Source organism: Syngnathus floridae, chromosome 1, assembly GCF_059516105.1.
Source record: "Syngnathus floridae isolate MCC-2025c chromosome 1, RoL_Sflo_1.0, whole genome shotgun sequence".
Classification (NCBI taxonomy): Eukaryota; Metazoa; Chordata; class Actinopteri; order Syngnathiformes; family Syngnathidae; genus Syngnathus; species Syngnathus floridae.
In genome coordinates, this window is record NC_142413.1 from 1,325,849 (window position 1) to 1,340,949 (window position 15,101).

The following is a 15,101-nucleotide window of genomic DNA, read 5'->3' on the forward strand; positions in this document are numbered from 1 at the left end:
TTTCTGTATCATGCTGTGAGAGGCGTTGTGCACTTTATAGAACTACGCGTTATAACGCTCATTCCATTTACTCGGCAAAGCTGCCCCATCCAATATGGCGGACGTACTGATGGCCTCAGTACAAGCATCCGCCATTTTAATTACATAACTACGAGGCGTTGACAAGACGTTAGTGCCGAAACGTACGCGGAGGGTTACCGATTCACGAAGCCGGAAGTTATTACCAAACAGATAGCCGAATCCAGGACATACGCGGAGGGTTACACTTGGTCATAGGCCGGAAGTAGCCTTAGCAGACTTGATAACAGCTGATAATTTGCATACGAAAACCGTATGGGCCGTTTAAATTGATAGTGTGATGAATGTAATGGTGCATTTTTGCACATAAACTGTTGATGGCGCTAATGCTACATTAAATTGATTTTCTATCCGACCGATGAAAACCACAGGAGCAGAGCGGTCACGAGCCGAAAGTAGTCCCAGCCCAACCCCCAGCGTTAGCATTAGCGTCCGTCGCCATTTTCTAGTCTCACGATCGTGAAAGCTGAAAGAATCCCCAGGTAGGCCGTCGAAGCGCATTCGAAAAAATAATCAACTCTAACTGGCTAGTTGAATACCAGAAAGTAAAAAAACATTTTCTCCGTTTCCTAGTTCACCGTTTAACCGTCTGAGTGATGTCAAAGTGTGGCTAAATCGATAGCTCTCGCTTTCATTTACACGTGCGTTACGTTCCAAAGTATTGCACTGCTTTTGAAACGCTCATTTATATATTTCTATTTTTTAATATAAATTCGATATGGTTACATCGATCCGATCTTAAAGTGTGATTCAATCGTTTTTTCTGTTTTAAATTAAGAAACGGGTGGGCCGCGACTCACTACTACCGCTGCTAAGGCGGCTATTGTGAAAGCTAAAGCTACTTTAGTGCTTCCAAAGCTAATGTTTAAGTCAAGACCGGCAATGGTAGCGTTTCTATTGACGTTAATGCTTGCAGTTGGACGATGGGGCTATAACTGATTTAAGTCCAGATTGGACTGCTGGGACATCAGCGTCATTTCGCTAAGCTATTGTATTGTGCGCATGAGGTTCGACAATATGGCGCGAGGCTTAACACAAAAGAATTACCACTCATGCCTAGACGCTCGTTTACAGCTTTGCAGATGTGTTTTAAGTTTTCCAAAAGAGAGAAAGTCTATCTATTACCTATTTTAAATTGGCAAATTACACTGTATGGGTGGATTAGTAACGTGCTCTCCCCGATAAACATCTTCATTATATTATAGTTCTTAGCACAGTCTATCCAGCCATTATCCGAGCCGCTTATCCTCATTTTTTTTCCTCCCGCTCCCTGCAGGAGTCAAGTGTAAAAAGTCACGATGGTCAAAATATTCGTGGGGAACCTGTCGCCCGAGACCACATCGGACGAACTGCGAGCACTCTTCTCGCAGTACGGAAAGATAGCAGAATGCTCCATTCTGAAGAGTTTTGGCTTTGTGCACATGGACAGCAAGGCAGAGGCAGAGGAAGCCATCCGCAACCTCCACCAGTACCAGCTGAATGGCCAGGCCATGAACGTGGAGCTTAGCCGTGGCAAGACGCGTGGCTCCACCAAGCTCCACGTGGGCAACATCGCCTGCACCAACCAGGAGCTTCGGGCCAAGTTTGAAGAGTACGGCGTGGTGGTGGAGTGCGACATAGTGAAAAACTATGCCTTTGTGCACATGGAACGCATGGAGGATGCCATGGAGGCCATTAATCAATTAGACAACACAGCTTTCAAAGGTGACCACTTGGGCTGGGCTTGTTGGGGAGTGTCTTGTGTGATTTAAGTGTTTTGTGGTTTAAGAATCAACAGGTAAGTCTCGAGTATGCAACAGGTGAGTGAAACGTCATAGGCCAACAGCAAAGTAGGGCTGGGCGATTTATCATTGATTCATTTGAGTTTATTAGACAATTATAGTTCTGGGCGTGTCCTTGCTAATGTACACTGCTTGTGCTAATGAGTCTGCAAACAGACAGGCGCTAGTTTAGTAAACAGCCCAGGTAGTACGTTTTCTGACCCCTCTGAAGACCCTGTGGAAGGCAATTACTTTTTGTTAAACATTTTAAATCAACGTTGAAGGCCATGTTTACGTTCACTTAATGGTCGCGATGAAATCACATCAAGTTGATGCTAATAATAATAAATTATATTTATAACACACTTTACATTCGGAGGAATCTCAAAGTGCTACATGGCGAGTCAAAACAAGAAAGCAAAGACCAGTATAAAACAACAATGCTAGTTAATTTCAAAGCTTGTTTGGCAACAAAAAGTCGAGCAAATCCCAGAATGGGGAAAAATGCCCCCTTTTTAACATAAAAGCAGAGAAGGGAAGAAGGATTAAAATTGGATTCTTTTGAGCATGGGACATTGCCCCTTTTTTTTGGAGGTCATATCGCCCAGCCGTACTAAAAAGCTATTGTTCTAAAGCTGCTATCCGTAATATTGCATCTTCTGTAAAGTTTGTTCGGTCCTACCTATTCTGGCCAGCAGAGGTGTTGATACTGAATAGAAATATTTATTTGGGCTATTTAGCACCTCATACTGGAATGTGCATGATGATCCGTGTTGCTTTTTGCATTGGTACGCGATCTGCGCGCCCCCCCTCCCCCTTCCCCCAAACAAATTTGATAGAGCTTTTGCTTATGACCACATCTTACTTGCATGGTGGAACAACGGAACCGAGACCGAACACGAGGTTGTTTGGCTAATTTTCATGAGCAGTCAACAGTCCCCAACTAGTTTTGCTTCTTTTTGTAATATGAAGTGCAGTTGAACAGCATTGCGATGTTGTTGATGTAATGGCCAAAACTGACATGAGACAACAAACTACACTTCGAGGTAAAAACAAGACCTGGCAAGTCACCGCCGAACCGTTCTGATAAGAGTGCAATCATGCTTATCTATAGCCACAATTTCATATTTACCAAAAGGCAAAGCGTGGAGTCTTTTGCCAAAGTGCAAGCATGCGGAAATGTCTCAAATATCCACACGCCCCTTTTCTCTTATGATTGTAATATAGCGACAGTGGCCAGGGCAATCAACTTTTTCCTTGACAGTCGCACCGTGTTTTGTGGTTCAGTGACAATTTACGCACACAGCGAGCGTCGGCATTTTTTTGCGTAGCCGCGAGTCGGTAGGCGTGCGGCGGACGGTCGGTCGGTCGGTCGGTCGCCGGGTGTTTGACGGCGCGCCGGCAGCCAATTTGCTCACGGTTGTAACACAATCGCGGCGTGCTGCGGGCCCGACTTTGGAAAGTTACGGATTTCAGCTTTAATGTGTTGATGTGTTGTGATGATTAAATCTCGTATTTGCATAATTTGGGAGTAGCCAAGCTGGATGTACAGATTTTGATCTCTTTTCCATACTGATTGCAAACAAGTCCTTATTGAGTGTTTCTTTTCCAAGGCAAACTGATGAGCGTGAAGCTATCGACTAGCCGCCTCCGTACTGCGCCGGGAATGGGAGACCGCTCGGGTTGTTATCGTTGCGGGCAGGAAGGCCACTGGTCCAAAGAATGCCCGCTAGATCAAAACGGCTTCCACAGAGACGGCTCAGAGCCAAACTCTGAAGCATTCGATCCCTCGAGATTTGACGGGCGTGCTCAGAACCGGGCTTATCAAGCGGGCTTCAGCGGCGCGGGAGCGGAATATGGTGCCGGCTACGTTCCTCTGCCCGGCGTTTCCCGTGGTGCCGGTCACAGCGGCAGCGCGGCGGCGTTCAGACCGGGTCCGGGCTACGACAACGCAGCGAGATTCGGGCCGCATCCAGCTTACGGCGTGCCCGCCGCCGGGGCCTACCAGACCGACGGCTCGTACTATGGCGCGGTGCCAGGCTACCCGGTGCGGCGGTCGCCTTACGAGGAGCGAGATCCGTACGGAGTTGTGGACTACTACGGGAAGTACAGGGCCAATATGTACGGCGCCGGTTATTTCGAGGACCAACGCGCCGCCGTGCCCACACCTGCTGCGACGGCCGCGCCCTCCACCACGGCTGTCCGTCCTCCGTCGTCTAGCGCCGACGCATATCAGGCCCCTCCTGCACCGGTCCCCCCATTCGTCACACGGGACCGGAGCCCGATTCGGAGGGCCGGCGGCGAGGGCGAAGGATACACGTATCCGGGCTCGCAGATCCCCACCGTTGCTACGACTGCCAATAAGTACTACCTCTAATTAGACGCGGGATCCCGGCGACGTTTGTCTCAGCCAGACAACGTGACAACTGGTAGTTGGTTAGCAAACGGCCACTAGTATGACCAAATTAGAAATCCAGTTGGTCATGTCAAGACCAAAAAAAAAAAAGAAATCCTATTCAAGAGTGTCCACCTTTTAATAGGCAGAAAATCAGTGTGAATACGTTACGTTCCACTCCATTTGAAAGTAGCAGCATTCTTTCCCTTTTTAGTGGTTCAGTCAGTGGAAGATTAATGCATGGTGCATGTATCTTGAGTTATTTCTTTTCCCCATAGGCGAAGTATTGAAATGTTTTTGCTTTTTATTGCAGTTCTGAAACTAACAGTAGCTTCGCGTTTGAGGCATTTGTGTAACGTGTAAATACTATGCTTAAAATGCCTACGATTTAGTTTAGACTTGGATAGCGCAGCTTAATAGGCCTACCCATCTGTTTGAGTGGGAATGCCTCATTTTTTTTCTTTCCCCTGCAGTATAATAGAAATGTTTCTGGGTTATATAGTAAAATAAAACGTGGTATTGCATTGCTGTAAACACCCACTATTTTTTTTCCCTTTAAATATTGATTCATTATATGGACAGTTTCTTTGTTGTCGCCTCATAAATAAAACAGAAATAAGTCAACTTTTGGGTGTGTTTTTTGGAGTAGACTAATGCTACCCGTAGCCATCATATCACTCCAATAATCAAAGCTTGACTAACAATTGAACTTTTTTTTTTGTTTAATTCAATTCGCGAGCAGACAATATTTATTCTGTGCTGAATTTTTACACGTCAGGATTAATTTAACAGTACTGTAATTGTAAATATTGTCAGATCAGACTTGGCTCGACAAGCATTCACTCGTTTAAAATTGACAAGCTCGCACGAGATTTGAACCCTAAAACTTTGCGGCTGCCACTGTCATGGAAAAAAGTTTTAGTATTCAAAAAGTGAAAATCATGAAAGTTTTCAAAACATTGTGCCGCTAAAGCAGCGCAAGCAAACGCTTCAGAACGTCGCTTGATTTATGTCATTATGACGTCATGTTGTAGGCGCTGCTCATGTCGACCAATAGGAGAGCGTCACACTGCTGCGTTCACTCCCTCCCGTGGGCGGCAGTCTTTTGTGGTGTTTGAGCGCGGCGCCATTTTGATTTCTCGAAAAGAGGGTCGCGAAACCAACAGCGTGGGGCGTTCATCTCGTTATCAACACATTCAGGTCCACCCTATTAACCAAGTGTTTTTTCGACAGCCGGTGGACGGGACCAGCCCAAAATGGCCACGGGCGCAAACGCAACTCCTTTGGGAAAGTTGCACCCCAGCATTGGCGCTAAACGAGGCTTCGACGCGGGGCCCGGCGCCGGCAACGGCATGATGCCGAGCACGGCGTCTGCCGCGTCCTTTGCGACCTTACAAGGATTCCAATCTCCGATGCCATCAACGACGGCTTTTGCGCAGACGCACCAGTTTAGCGCGCCGGCTGTGTTTTCGCCGCAGCCGCAACAGCAGCAGCCCGGCGGACAAGGTAAAAAGCACAGCTGCTTGTTTAAGCTATGACCAACGCGGGCGAGTTTACCACGCTAACGTGGCTAGTTAGCACCATAGCGCGGGCTAAATTCCGCCTTAGACCACAAAGACACGAGACATTGTTTTATTCGTGTTATTTGTCGTCCATGTAGACTACATGCTTGACGTGGGTTCCGAACACTTCACACACCAATTCGACTTTCCGCATTGTATTGGGTTTGAACTCAGTTCCAGCGCAGACAAAAACTTTTGATTTCATTCAAATAAAAAATTACCGAGCGATATATTGTTAAAAATATTTAATAAATTGCACACAAAAATTGTAACTGTTTAATTTTAAGGCGTCCTTTACTTTGGGCTAACGACTGCATGTTCGTAGTGGGCGTGGCCATGTGACTGACGTTTGTTATATGCTCATAGATAGATTTTTTTTTTACTGTAGTTTTTTTTTGGGGGGGGGAGACCCAGTTTGTGTTTTGAATTTTGCTATAGTTGATCAATTGCACTACAGAGTTTTATACTGAGCCATCACTGACGTATTTGGCTTGACCAGCCCCCACAATATTATTTACACTTGCACAGTTAAATGGAAATGAAAAATGAAAAGATATGCAACAGTCAGACATCGCTGTTTTTTCTTTTGTTTCTTTGTGTGTGTTTTTTTTTTTTTTGTAGATTTCAGCCAGAAGAAACTAAGGAAGAAAAGCCGTTGGAGTAGTGAGACACCCGATCAGAAAACTGTCATACCGGGTATGCCCACTGTCATCCCCCCTGGTCTGACCCGGGACCAAGAGAGAGCCTATATAGGTAATTTTTACACAATATTTAATTTTTTATCTCATATCATTTGTTGGAGTGATGTTTAATGATTCCCTAGCACTTGTTTGAATCTCGAAAGTTAATCCTTACATGTATTTTTCTTAATATATTTAATTTCTACACGATGCATATAGATTGACTTTTGTTGATTCCGTTTTTACTAAACCACCCGAAGAAAAAGTGTTGCGGAACTTGTTTCCCCACCGCTGTGCGGTTTGCTTACCATTGGGCACCCATTAGCAAGTCGTAGTGTCTGCTGAATGATGAAACGCCACCGCTTGCTGATATGTCTGTAAACTGCAGGTCACAGTTCACCGTCTTGCCTGACCGCCCCTTATCCCCCCCCCCCCCCCTTTCCAACAACACATCAATATGGTTCCTGTGCATGGAAGCTCATAATGTCCTTATTAACATGCTGAAGTTCCGCTTTGTCGTTTTTTTTAATTATTATTATTTAATTTTATCACCTGGGGTGGTCCGAGTGTGAGCAATGCTGCTTCAATGGCAAACCAATCGAGCGATTTGAACATTTGCAAACCTAACCACCTAATAATCATTCCAGCTACTCTGGGGCAAAAAAGTCATTTCAGGGGATTATTTAGATTAGAATTGCCTTTCAGCAGCAGTGTAGCACCCGCACACTGCCTTCATGGGCCCTCGACGGGGTGTTCTGAAGCACACATGCGTGTCCTTTTCCTCCAGAACTGACATTGTTAGCGATGTCCAGTCATTGGTAATGGTTGTTTGTAGCTGCTATGTGAACATTCATTTTTGCCCACTTTTACGTTGTCACACTTGGCTGTTTCTTTTTGCCCATTCACTAATACGTACAATACAGGCTGTCCCAATAAGGCACTATTTATCCACTTCCTTCATTTGGACAGACGTGAAGCCACAGCTTTTGGAATCTCGGGCTTCCCCGTTGACATTGAAGTAGCAATGCAGTAAAGAAAGATATTATACACAAACTGCAAAGCCGAAGTTTTCGAATGCTTGTTGCCTCGTTTCGTCGAACGAAAATAGGGAAAAGAAATAAAGGAAGTGTGTAGTGACTTTTGGGACACCCTGTACAAAGGGGGGATCTTTGTAGGAGCAATCTGACAATTAAATCTACTCGACTGATATCCAGACAATTTTATCATTGACTTTTTTTTTTTTTTTAAAAAAAAGGGGTGCACCGATTTTATGAGCCTGTCCCACACAACCACACCCTCTTTAGAAATGGCCGTCGTAATCCTAAAATATAAATCATTGAATGCTATCCACTGAAGGAAGTAAGGGGGATAAATGCAAATGAATGTGGTTGAGCAAATGCAGTCAGTGCATCTCTACTAATGGAAATGACTTACCGGTAGTTACCAAAAAAAAAAATAATAATAATGAAGACCTCAGATGTACATTAATCATGGGCAGTTAGTTTCACAGAGACAGTTGAAACTAAGTACTACTACTTTGCGATATTGGTTAAAAAAAAAAAAAAGAAAAAAAGCTCCAACTCTCTCTGTGAACCACACAAAAGGCTGTGTTCGGAATCACCATAGCAAGATCCCACCATTTAGTTCTCTGTGACGCGAGCCGGCCATTTTGCTAGCCGACGTAGAGTGGCAACAATGCATCCCACAAAAAAAGAAAGCAGACCGGTGCTTTTTGGTGTCGATATTTGGTCAGCTTCAAACATCGTTGCAAAGTATTTGTTCAGTCAGCTGATGCTAAGTGAACTAAATGGTGGGAGTAGAGGTGTCAAGATTAATTATAATAAATAAATAAATAAATTGAGTAATCATTCAGAGCCATTTTTGATTCTAGATAGTCCAAATCGCTTGATTTCACTTTCTCAAAATGATCTGATTTCTCTACTAGTCTTTCGTGGAAGCAGATTGATTTACTGTGTTTAACCCAAGTAAGAAATTGGAAATCATCTTTCATTTTAGTAAACAATGACCATCATTTCTTCTTGTGTGACATTGCCTAGCTGAGAGTAATTGCTTTTTAATCACCAAATAATTCCAAATGAGCATAAAAATAATCAAATCAAAATGAATACAAATGAAAGCGTACCCGGTTATTTGATTAATTGGTGAAATAATCAATTATCGAGGTATTGGATGGTGACCGCCCTAGTAGGGAGCGAGCAAATGATTCTGAACACATCCGCACACTCGGTCATTGTGTTGTTGTTTTTGGTCCTGTTCTGACATAAATGTTTACACGCGAAACGATTTCAGCCGAATCACTCTTGCGGTGATCGATCGCGAGATGTTTGGCCTGTTGTTTTTTTGTCACGGTCCGAGATGAGCGCGATTGCTAATGTTAAGACGGGTCCAAAGTAACGTAACGCTTTAGAAATCCTCGTTGCTTTTCACCTTTTTTGTTTCCTCATAAACGAGCCAGACCGTGCTCTCGTTTTTTTTGATGGTGTTGTCTTAACCACATTTCTCCCCATCCTTGTTTTTCTTTCCTAACCTGAATTCTTCCAGTCCAACTGCAGATCGAAGACCTGACACGTAAACTGCGTACAGGAGACCTGGGAATCCCTGTTAACCCTGAGGACAGGTCGGAAAAAGATTAAACCCATCAACAGTAACATTTTCTCTACCTTTATTGACTTACTTTTTTTTGGAAGTGCTCATTTTTATGACATTCCTCTGTTGTGTTGTGGTTAGAATGAATCTTAAGATGTGTTAGACTTGACAGAAGTAGTTTTTAAAATCCTAAATGTAGACATTGATAGCTCCTCATCATGGCTTGCATAGATTGTAGGTCGAGGTTTGACACCACAGTACAGTAAAAGATCTGGACGAAATAATCTTATGTTTTTTTTAATATTTGAATATTTGCTCGGATTTTGAGTACTGTTATGTCAAATTAATGATAGAATTTTTTTTTCCTCTTTTGGCCGGTAGTGGTTTTGTGTTACACTTCCTTCCGTAATGATTTTTTTTCAAACAGGTTTGCCTCGACAAGCATTCAACAATTTAACACGTTGAGAGGAATTTGTCTTTTTTTTTTTTTTTAATTTAAACCAGACAGAAAGAGAGAGCAAGACGCACGTATAGCCTGTTGCTCCTCTCTTAGTGGACAGCTAGGGAAAAGAATATCGCTTTACATATTTGAGTTTAGCAGCTAAGTTCAGTGTCCGCAACAGATGTCCCCGCAGGAAGTGGCTTCCTCTTCCAAGTGCGTCAACTTGACCTTTCCTCTCTTAAGCAGTTTCTCATTTGTGAGCCTGTTAGCATAACGACATTTTGGCGGCAAACCCTTAGAAACTTTTTATTGTCGCGAGTGTCTCGGTCGACACGTAATACAAACTCTCACCTAAACAGTCCAATTGGGTCCGCCGACAGCATCGAGTTGAGCTCGATTCCACGTCGGCCATCTTTATTTTTTCGTCACAATCACAAGAGACCGTGGCTCAGCCAAATTGCAATCGTAAATCAGTTTGACACGTTGCAATGTCATCCCCCATCTGTTCAAAGAGAATCTCCTCCAACAAACCATACACTAGGGCCAAACAATATTGAAAAATATTTGAATTCCCTCAATCTTGCGATTGATTTGTTTTTTCAGCCCCCCACTTTCCACAAGCAATAAATTTGTCTGTATTCCAACGAGCAAGATGAGGTTTGCTAGGCACAAGTCTTTTGGTCCTCTAGGTTAGACTTACCCCAAAACGAAGGCAAATGTACCATGAAATAATATGAAAGACGGTTTTGTCTACTTCAATCATTTAACCTGGTAAACACCACCTTGCCGTCTTTTAACCGTTCACGACGGCGACGTGGCAAATCGCCGCCTAACGAGCGCGGCAGGAAACTCGAGTCGCTAAATCAACGATAATTCCGGCAAGTCTGTGGCTTCATCACTTCAACTTTTCAGGTTTGATGAAACAATTACATGTAAGCATGTGGACTGCACTGCTTAAGCGGCGGCCAATTTATCGAGACAAGCGGCCGTTTTCACAGCAACCCAAAGGTTGATTTTTGCAGCTGCTGCATTGCCTCCTAATCTATTAGGACAATCAAGCGGAGGTGCCTCACCGCCGGCTGGACTTATTTTCTTTATTTTATTTTTTTATGTCTCCCTTTATGCGCTTCCCGTCCGTCACTTTGTGAACCAATGTGTCTCTCCGCCGGGAGAGCAAATGTAGGAAAAGGTGGATGGCTATCTAATCCTAATTCCTTTGCTCTAACCCAAATTACCCCCCACGTCAACCTAACCCCTTTTTCAAGCACAGAGCCTCCCTAAGGCGGCAACGCAGGTTTTCAGCATCCACGGGGAGGTACGGACCTCTTCCGCCACGCCACGTCGGCACCGAGCGGCTCTCAGCGCCTCTGCTTAGGATTTCATTTTCCTCCCAACTTTTCTCTCTTTTAGGCCAACAATCCTGTATGCAGGTGTAACTATGGCCACGCGTTTGCTTGCCACCAACTTAACAGTAACTCTGGGTCACTCCCAATCTCATTGGACAGCGCGTGACCCGTGCGTCACCTGCCCTATTCGTGAAGCAACGACAAACGTTAGACGCAGCGGTTCTTATTCACTAGATCCGCATTTTATGCCATGGCGTGATCTCACCTTGACGGTTAGAAAAAAGAAGGGGGAGAGAGAGAGAGAAAAAATGGTTTAGCCGTAGGTAGATGTTCTGATTACGTAATTGCCAATCGGCCCGTATCAGGCGTCGGAGGAAAAAAAGGCGCTGACGGTTTTCCTCGTTGTCTCCCTTCTGACTGCAGGTCTCCCTCGCCGGAGCCCATCTACAACAGCGAGGGCAAGAGGCTGAACACGCGCGAGTATCGCACGCGCAAGAAGATCGAGGAGGAGAGACACGCCCTCATCACCGAAATGGTCGGACTCAACCCCGAGTTCAAACCGCCTGCGGATTATAAGTAGGTCCTCTCTGCTTCCAAAAAATACATAGAAATGCATAAATTATAGGAGGAAAAAAAAGTTTCATTTTAGCATAAAGGACATTTTATTTTGTATGTAATTATGTAATGTTAAATAAAAAATAGGAATATTGAGTCGTTATTAGTCAATTTAAATGAAAACAATCCTTTTTAAGTTTGTTTTTTCATCAATTATTTATCAAACTAAAACCTGGTGAGTGTATGGAGGTGTTTGTATGTATTTTCTTTTATTTACAATTAGGGCAGCAACTAACAATAATTTTATCTGTTAATCTGTTGATTTTGTCCAGTAATGGCAACTAAATGGTCAATTTTTATGTTACTGAGTGTATTGCCCCACCCCCTTTTTGCAGACCACCAGCCACCAGAGTGAACGACAAAGTGATGATTCCACAAGACGAATACCCCGAGATCAACTTTGTCGGTCTGCTTATTGGACCACGGTGAGTTTGAACCGCAGGTCTGAGTCTCTGTCATCTTTTGTGTGATCTTATTTGTGTGTGTTCTTTCACCAGCGGTAACACCTTGAAGAACATCGAGAAAGAATGCTGTGCCAAAATCATGATCCGAGGCAAAGGCTCGGTGAAGGAGGGCAAGGTGGGCAGGAAGGACGGCCAGATGCTTCCCGGCGAGGACGAGCCTCTGCACGCTCTGGTCACGGCCAACACCATGGAGAATGTCAAGAAAGCCGTGGACCAGGTATTTACTTTGGCATTTGCCTTTTCCCTTCTGGCGTCCGGCGCCTGTTAAGTTAATCAACGATACGCCCTCAGATCCGCAATATCCTGAAGCAAGGCATCGAGACGCCCGAGGACCAGAACGACTTGCGCAAGATGCAGCTGAGAGAGCTCGCCAGGCTCAACGGCACCCTGAGGGAAGACGACAACAGGTTGGTTAAGGGCTTCGAAACGGGGCCACAATAACAGGAAATAGATGCGATAGAGGAAACTATTTTGTCTCATTTATGAAGCGACGAGTGGGGAAAAATCTGTCTTTTATTTTATTGGTGAAATTTGAAGAGAAACAGAAAAGTAGCTCCAAAATGTGTTGGCAGGATCCTGCGTCCTTGGCAGAACACGGAACCCCGCAGCATCACCAACACTACGCTGTGTACCAAGTGCGGCGGAGCGGGCCACATCTCCTCTGACTGCAAGTACACCAGGTAAGGACAAAATCCATCCACTTTATGCAGACGTCCAAACTAAATGTCTTCACGTTTGTGCGGCGCAGTACCTTCGCGGCCCAAAGAGCGGCGGGTGGCGAGCCTCCCCAGTCGGCACAGGATAAGGCTCGTATGGATAAGGAGTACCTGTCGCTCATGGCCGAGCTGGGGGAAGCCCCGCTGCCGTCGTCCGGCGGGGGGCACTCCGGCGGGCAAGGAGGGCCCCCTCGGCATTCTGCGCCCAACAGCAGCCAGGCACCCCCGGTATGTTTTTTTTTTTTTTTAATGTGTTTTTCAGACGGAGCTCCTCCTGTTTGTTTCTGACGCATCGCGTATCTCTCCACAGAGCCGGCCTCCCTGGGTGAGCTCCAGCTCCAACGACAACAGAAACTACCACAGCATGCACGGAGGAGGCCCTCAACACTACCCTCCTCCAATGTCCAGCATGGGCATGCCCCCCAACCCAAACGGCATGCCTCCCCCGTGGATGCAACCTCCCCCTCCGCCCATGGGCCATGGCCCAGGACCCCACGGACACCACATGGGTGAGTCCAAGAACCCCCTTTGGACACGTTTGGTGCCATCCTTGACCATATCGGGGTGTTTCCAGAAAGTCCACCAAATATGCATTTCGCTGATTTGATGGGAATAAAACCCACTTCAAAAGTAAATGTGAAAACATTTCTTTAGTTTGCGGTGTGTGTGGTGAGACTTTGTTGTCAATTACTGCCGTCACGTAACAACTGTTGTCCTTTTCAGGCATGATGCCACCCCCGATGGGCATGATGCCACCTCCGCCGCCACCTCCCAACAATCAGCCGCCGCCGCCCCCTTCCGGTCCTTTGCCGCCGTGGCAACAGCAAGCTCCTCCGCCTCCTCCGACAAGCAGCATGGCGACAAGCACGCCGATGCCGTGGCAACAGAGTAAGAACATAAGAAAACGGACACACTCTTTCATTCTCTGCTCACCCCTCCCTCACTTTTTTCTTTTCTTGTTGCAGATACCCCCACCACATCCAGCCCAGGCACAGGCTCTCTCCCTCCATGGCAACAGCCACAGCAGCCCACGGCCTCGGCACCCCAGCCCCCACCTCCGATGGGCGCCTCCATGGTACCGCCGCCCCCGGGAGTCCAGCCGCCCCCGGGAGTCCAGCCGCCTCTGCCCCCCGGTGCCCCCCCTCCTCCGCCGCCGCCACCCCCCGGCTCGGCCAGCATGATGTACGCCCCGCCGCCGCCCCCGCCGCCAATGGACCCGTCCAATTTTGTCATGATGGGCATGGGGGTACCGGGCATGCCGCCGTTTGGTATGCCGCCGGCACCGCCGCCTCCCCCGCCCCAAAATTAAAAACCCAATGTGAAGAGAAGCGCCCACGTCACATCCGAAAGACTGAGGTCATATCTATATCCAGTGCTTTTTTATTTTATTTTATTTTTTTGGGGTATGACACCAGGCAGGCAGACAAATACTTGGAACATTTCAGTCAGTTTGAAATCCAAAGTTTGAAACGAAGAGCAGGCCATTCGGTATGATTGACAGATGCCCGGTGGGATGCAATGCGGTCGTCGACGAGCACGCATTTCTAGTTTTGTACGGGTCCTCTATTGTCAACGTGCGTTTATGACAGATAGGACGTTAGTTCACTTTGTCTAAATGAAAGAGTTGTTCTCTTTTTAAAGCTTGTATGAATGCAAAAAACTCCATCTCTGTGTGTGTCTGTAAACACTCGTTCTCAGGCCTCAGTTCTGCAGTAATATGCAGTTTTTTTGTTTGTCTACTGAATAAAAAACCTCAAAGGTTGACTTTGATGACTTGCGCGTTTCGTTTCAAGAGTTGATTGTGTTTGGAGCGGAACGAGTCCTTGGCAAAGAGTAATATTTTTGTAATAAGATGTGATGTGTTTTAGTTTTTGAAGATTTGTCTGCATGTTTTTCAGTTGTGTCATTTGAGTTTCAACAGGGGTGAAAATTGGCCTCCAAATCCCTCCTGGACTATTTGAATGTCGAGAGTCACTTGATTTTTTTTTCTTAAGACTCTTCACCAGTACACCAATCTAGAATAAAGCTCTACGGTTTATCTTGCTTCTGCAAGGCCAAACAAACCAAGTAATTGTAGTTCCAATGTTCTTCCGTCACTTGTTTAAATTAACTTGCTTGTTTAGAAATAAACTGATTCATTGGACTGAGTGATGCCTCATTACAAGATTTTTTTTTTAAGGAATTTTCAGTATGTTCCATGCACCTCCACTCATCTACACACAGTGGATAAATTGTTACTATCATGAGTAATATAAAATAAGTGGGGCAAAAAGTTGTCTATCTTAAGTGGCTGCCAAATTTTCTTGGACCGCCACTTACTGTTAATTAAAAATCACACTGCCAAAGTGCTCAGCCCATTTTCAGTAGACAGCAATTAAGCAAAAATGTCTGCCCTGTGAAATGAGGAAAACAATTTTTTTATAGTATATATATATC

General features: G+C 45.4%; 1 protein-coding gene across 2 annotated transcripts; it reads left to right on the forward strand.

Moving 5' to 3' along the window:
- Positions 1-266: 266 nt before the first annotated feature.
- sf1 (splicing factor 1) lies at positions 267-14,812 on the forward strand. 2 transcript variants are annotated; one of them, XM_088368435.1, is made up of 14 exons: positions 272-560; positions 1,355-1,782; positions 5,467-5,739; positions 6,417-6,548; positions 9,038-9,113; positions 11,294-11,446; positions 11,821-11,910; positions 11,983-12,166; positions 12,241-12,356; positions 12,522-12,629; positions 12,698-12,893; positions 12,976-13,174; positions 13,389-13,553; positions 13,631-14,812. In XM_088368435.1, the coding sequence occupies exons 2-14, from the start codon at positions 1,377-1,379 to the stop codon at positions 13,972-13,974; spliced, it is 2,442 nt and encodes an 813-aa protein (XP_088224561.1). In that variant the 5' UTR covers positions 272-560; positions 1,355-1,376; the 3' UTR covers positions 13,975-14,812. The 2 variants fall into 2 exon arrangements, with proteins under 2 accessions (XP_088224562.1, XP_088224561.1); XM_088368436.1 differs by lacking the exons at positions 5,467-5,739; positions 6,417-6,548; positions 9,038-9,113; ... (7 more) ...; positions 13,389-13,553; positions 13,631-14,812 and adding an exon at positions 3,452-4,857 and having other exon boundaries at positions 267-560.
- The last annotated feature ends 289 nt before the right edge of the window (positions 14,813-15,101 follow it).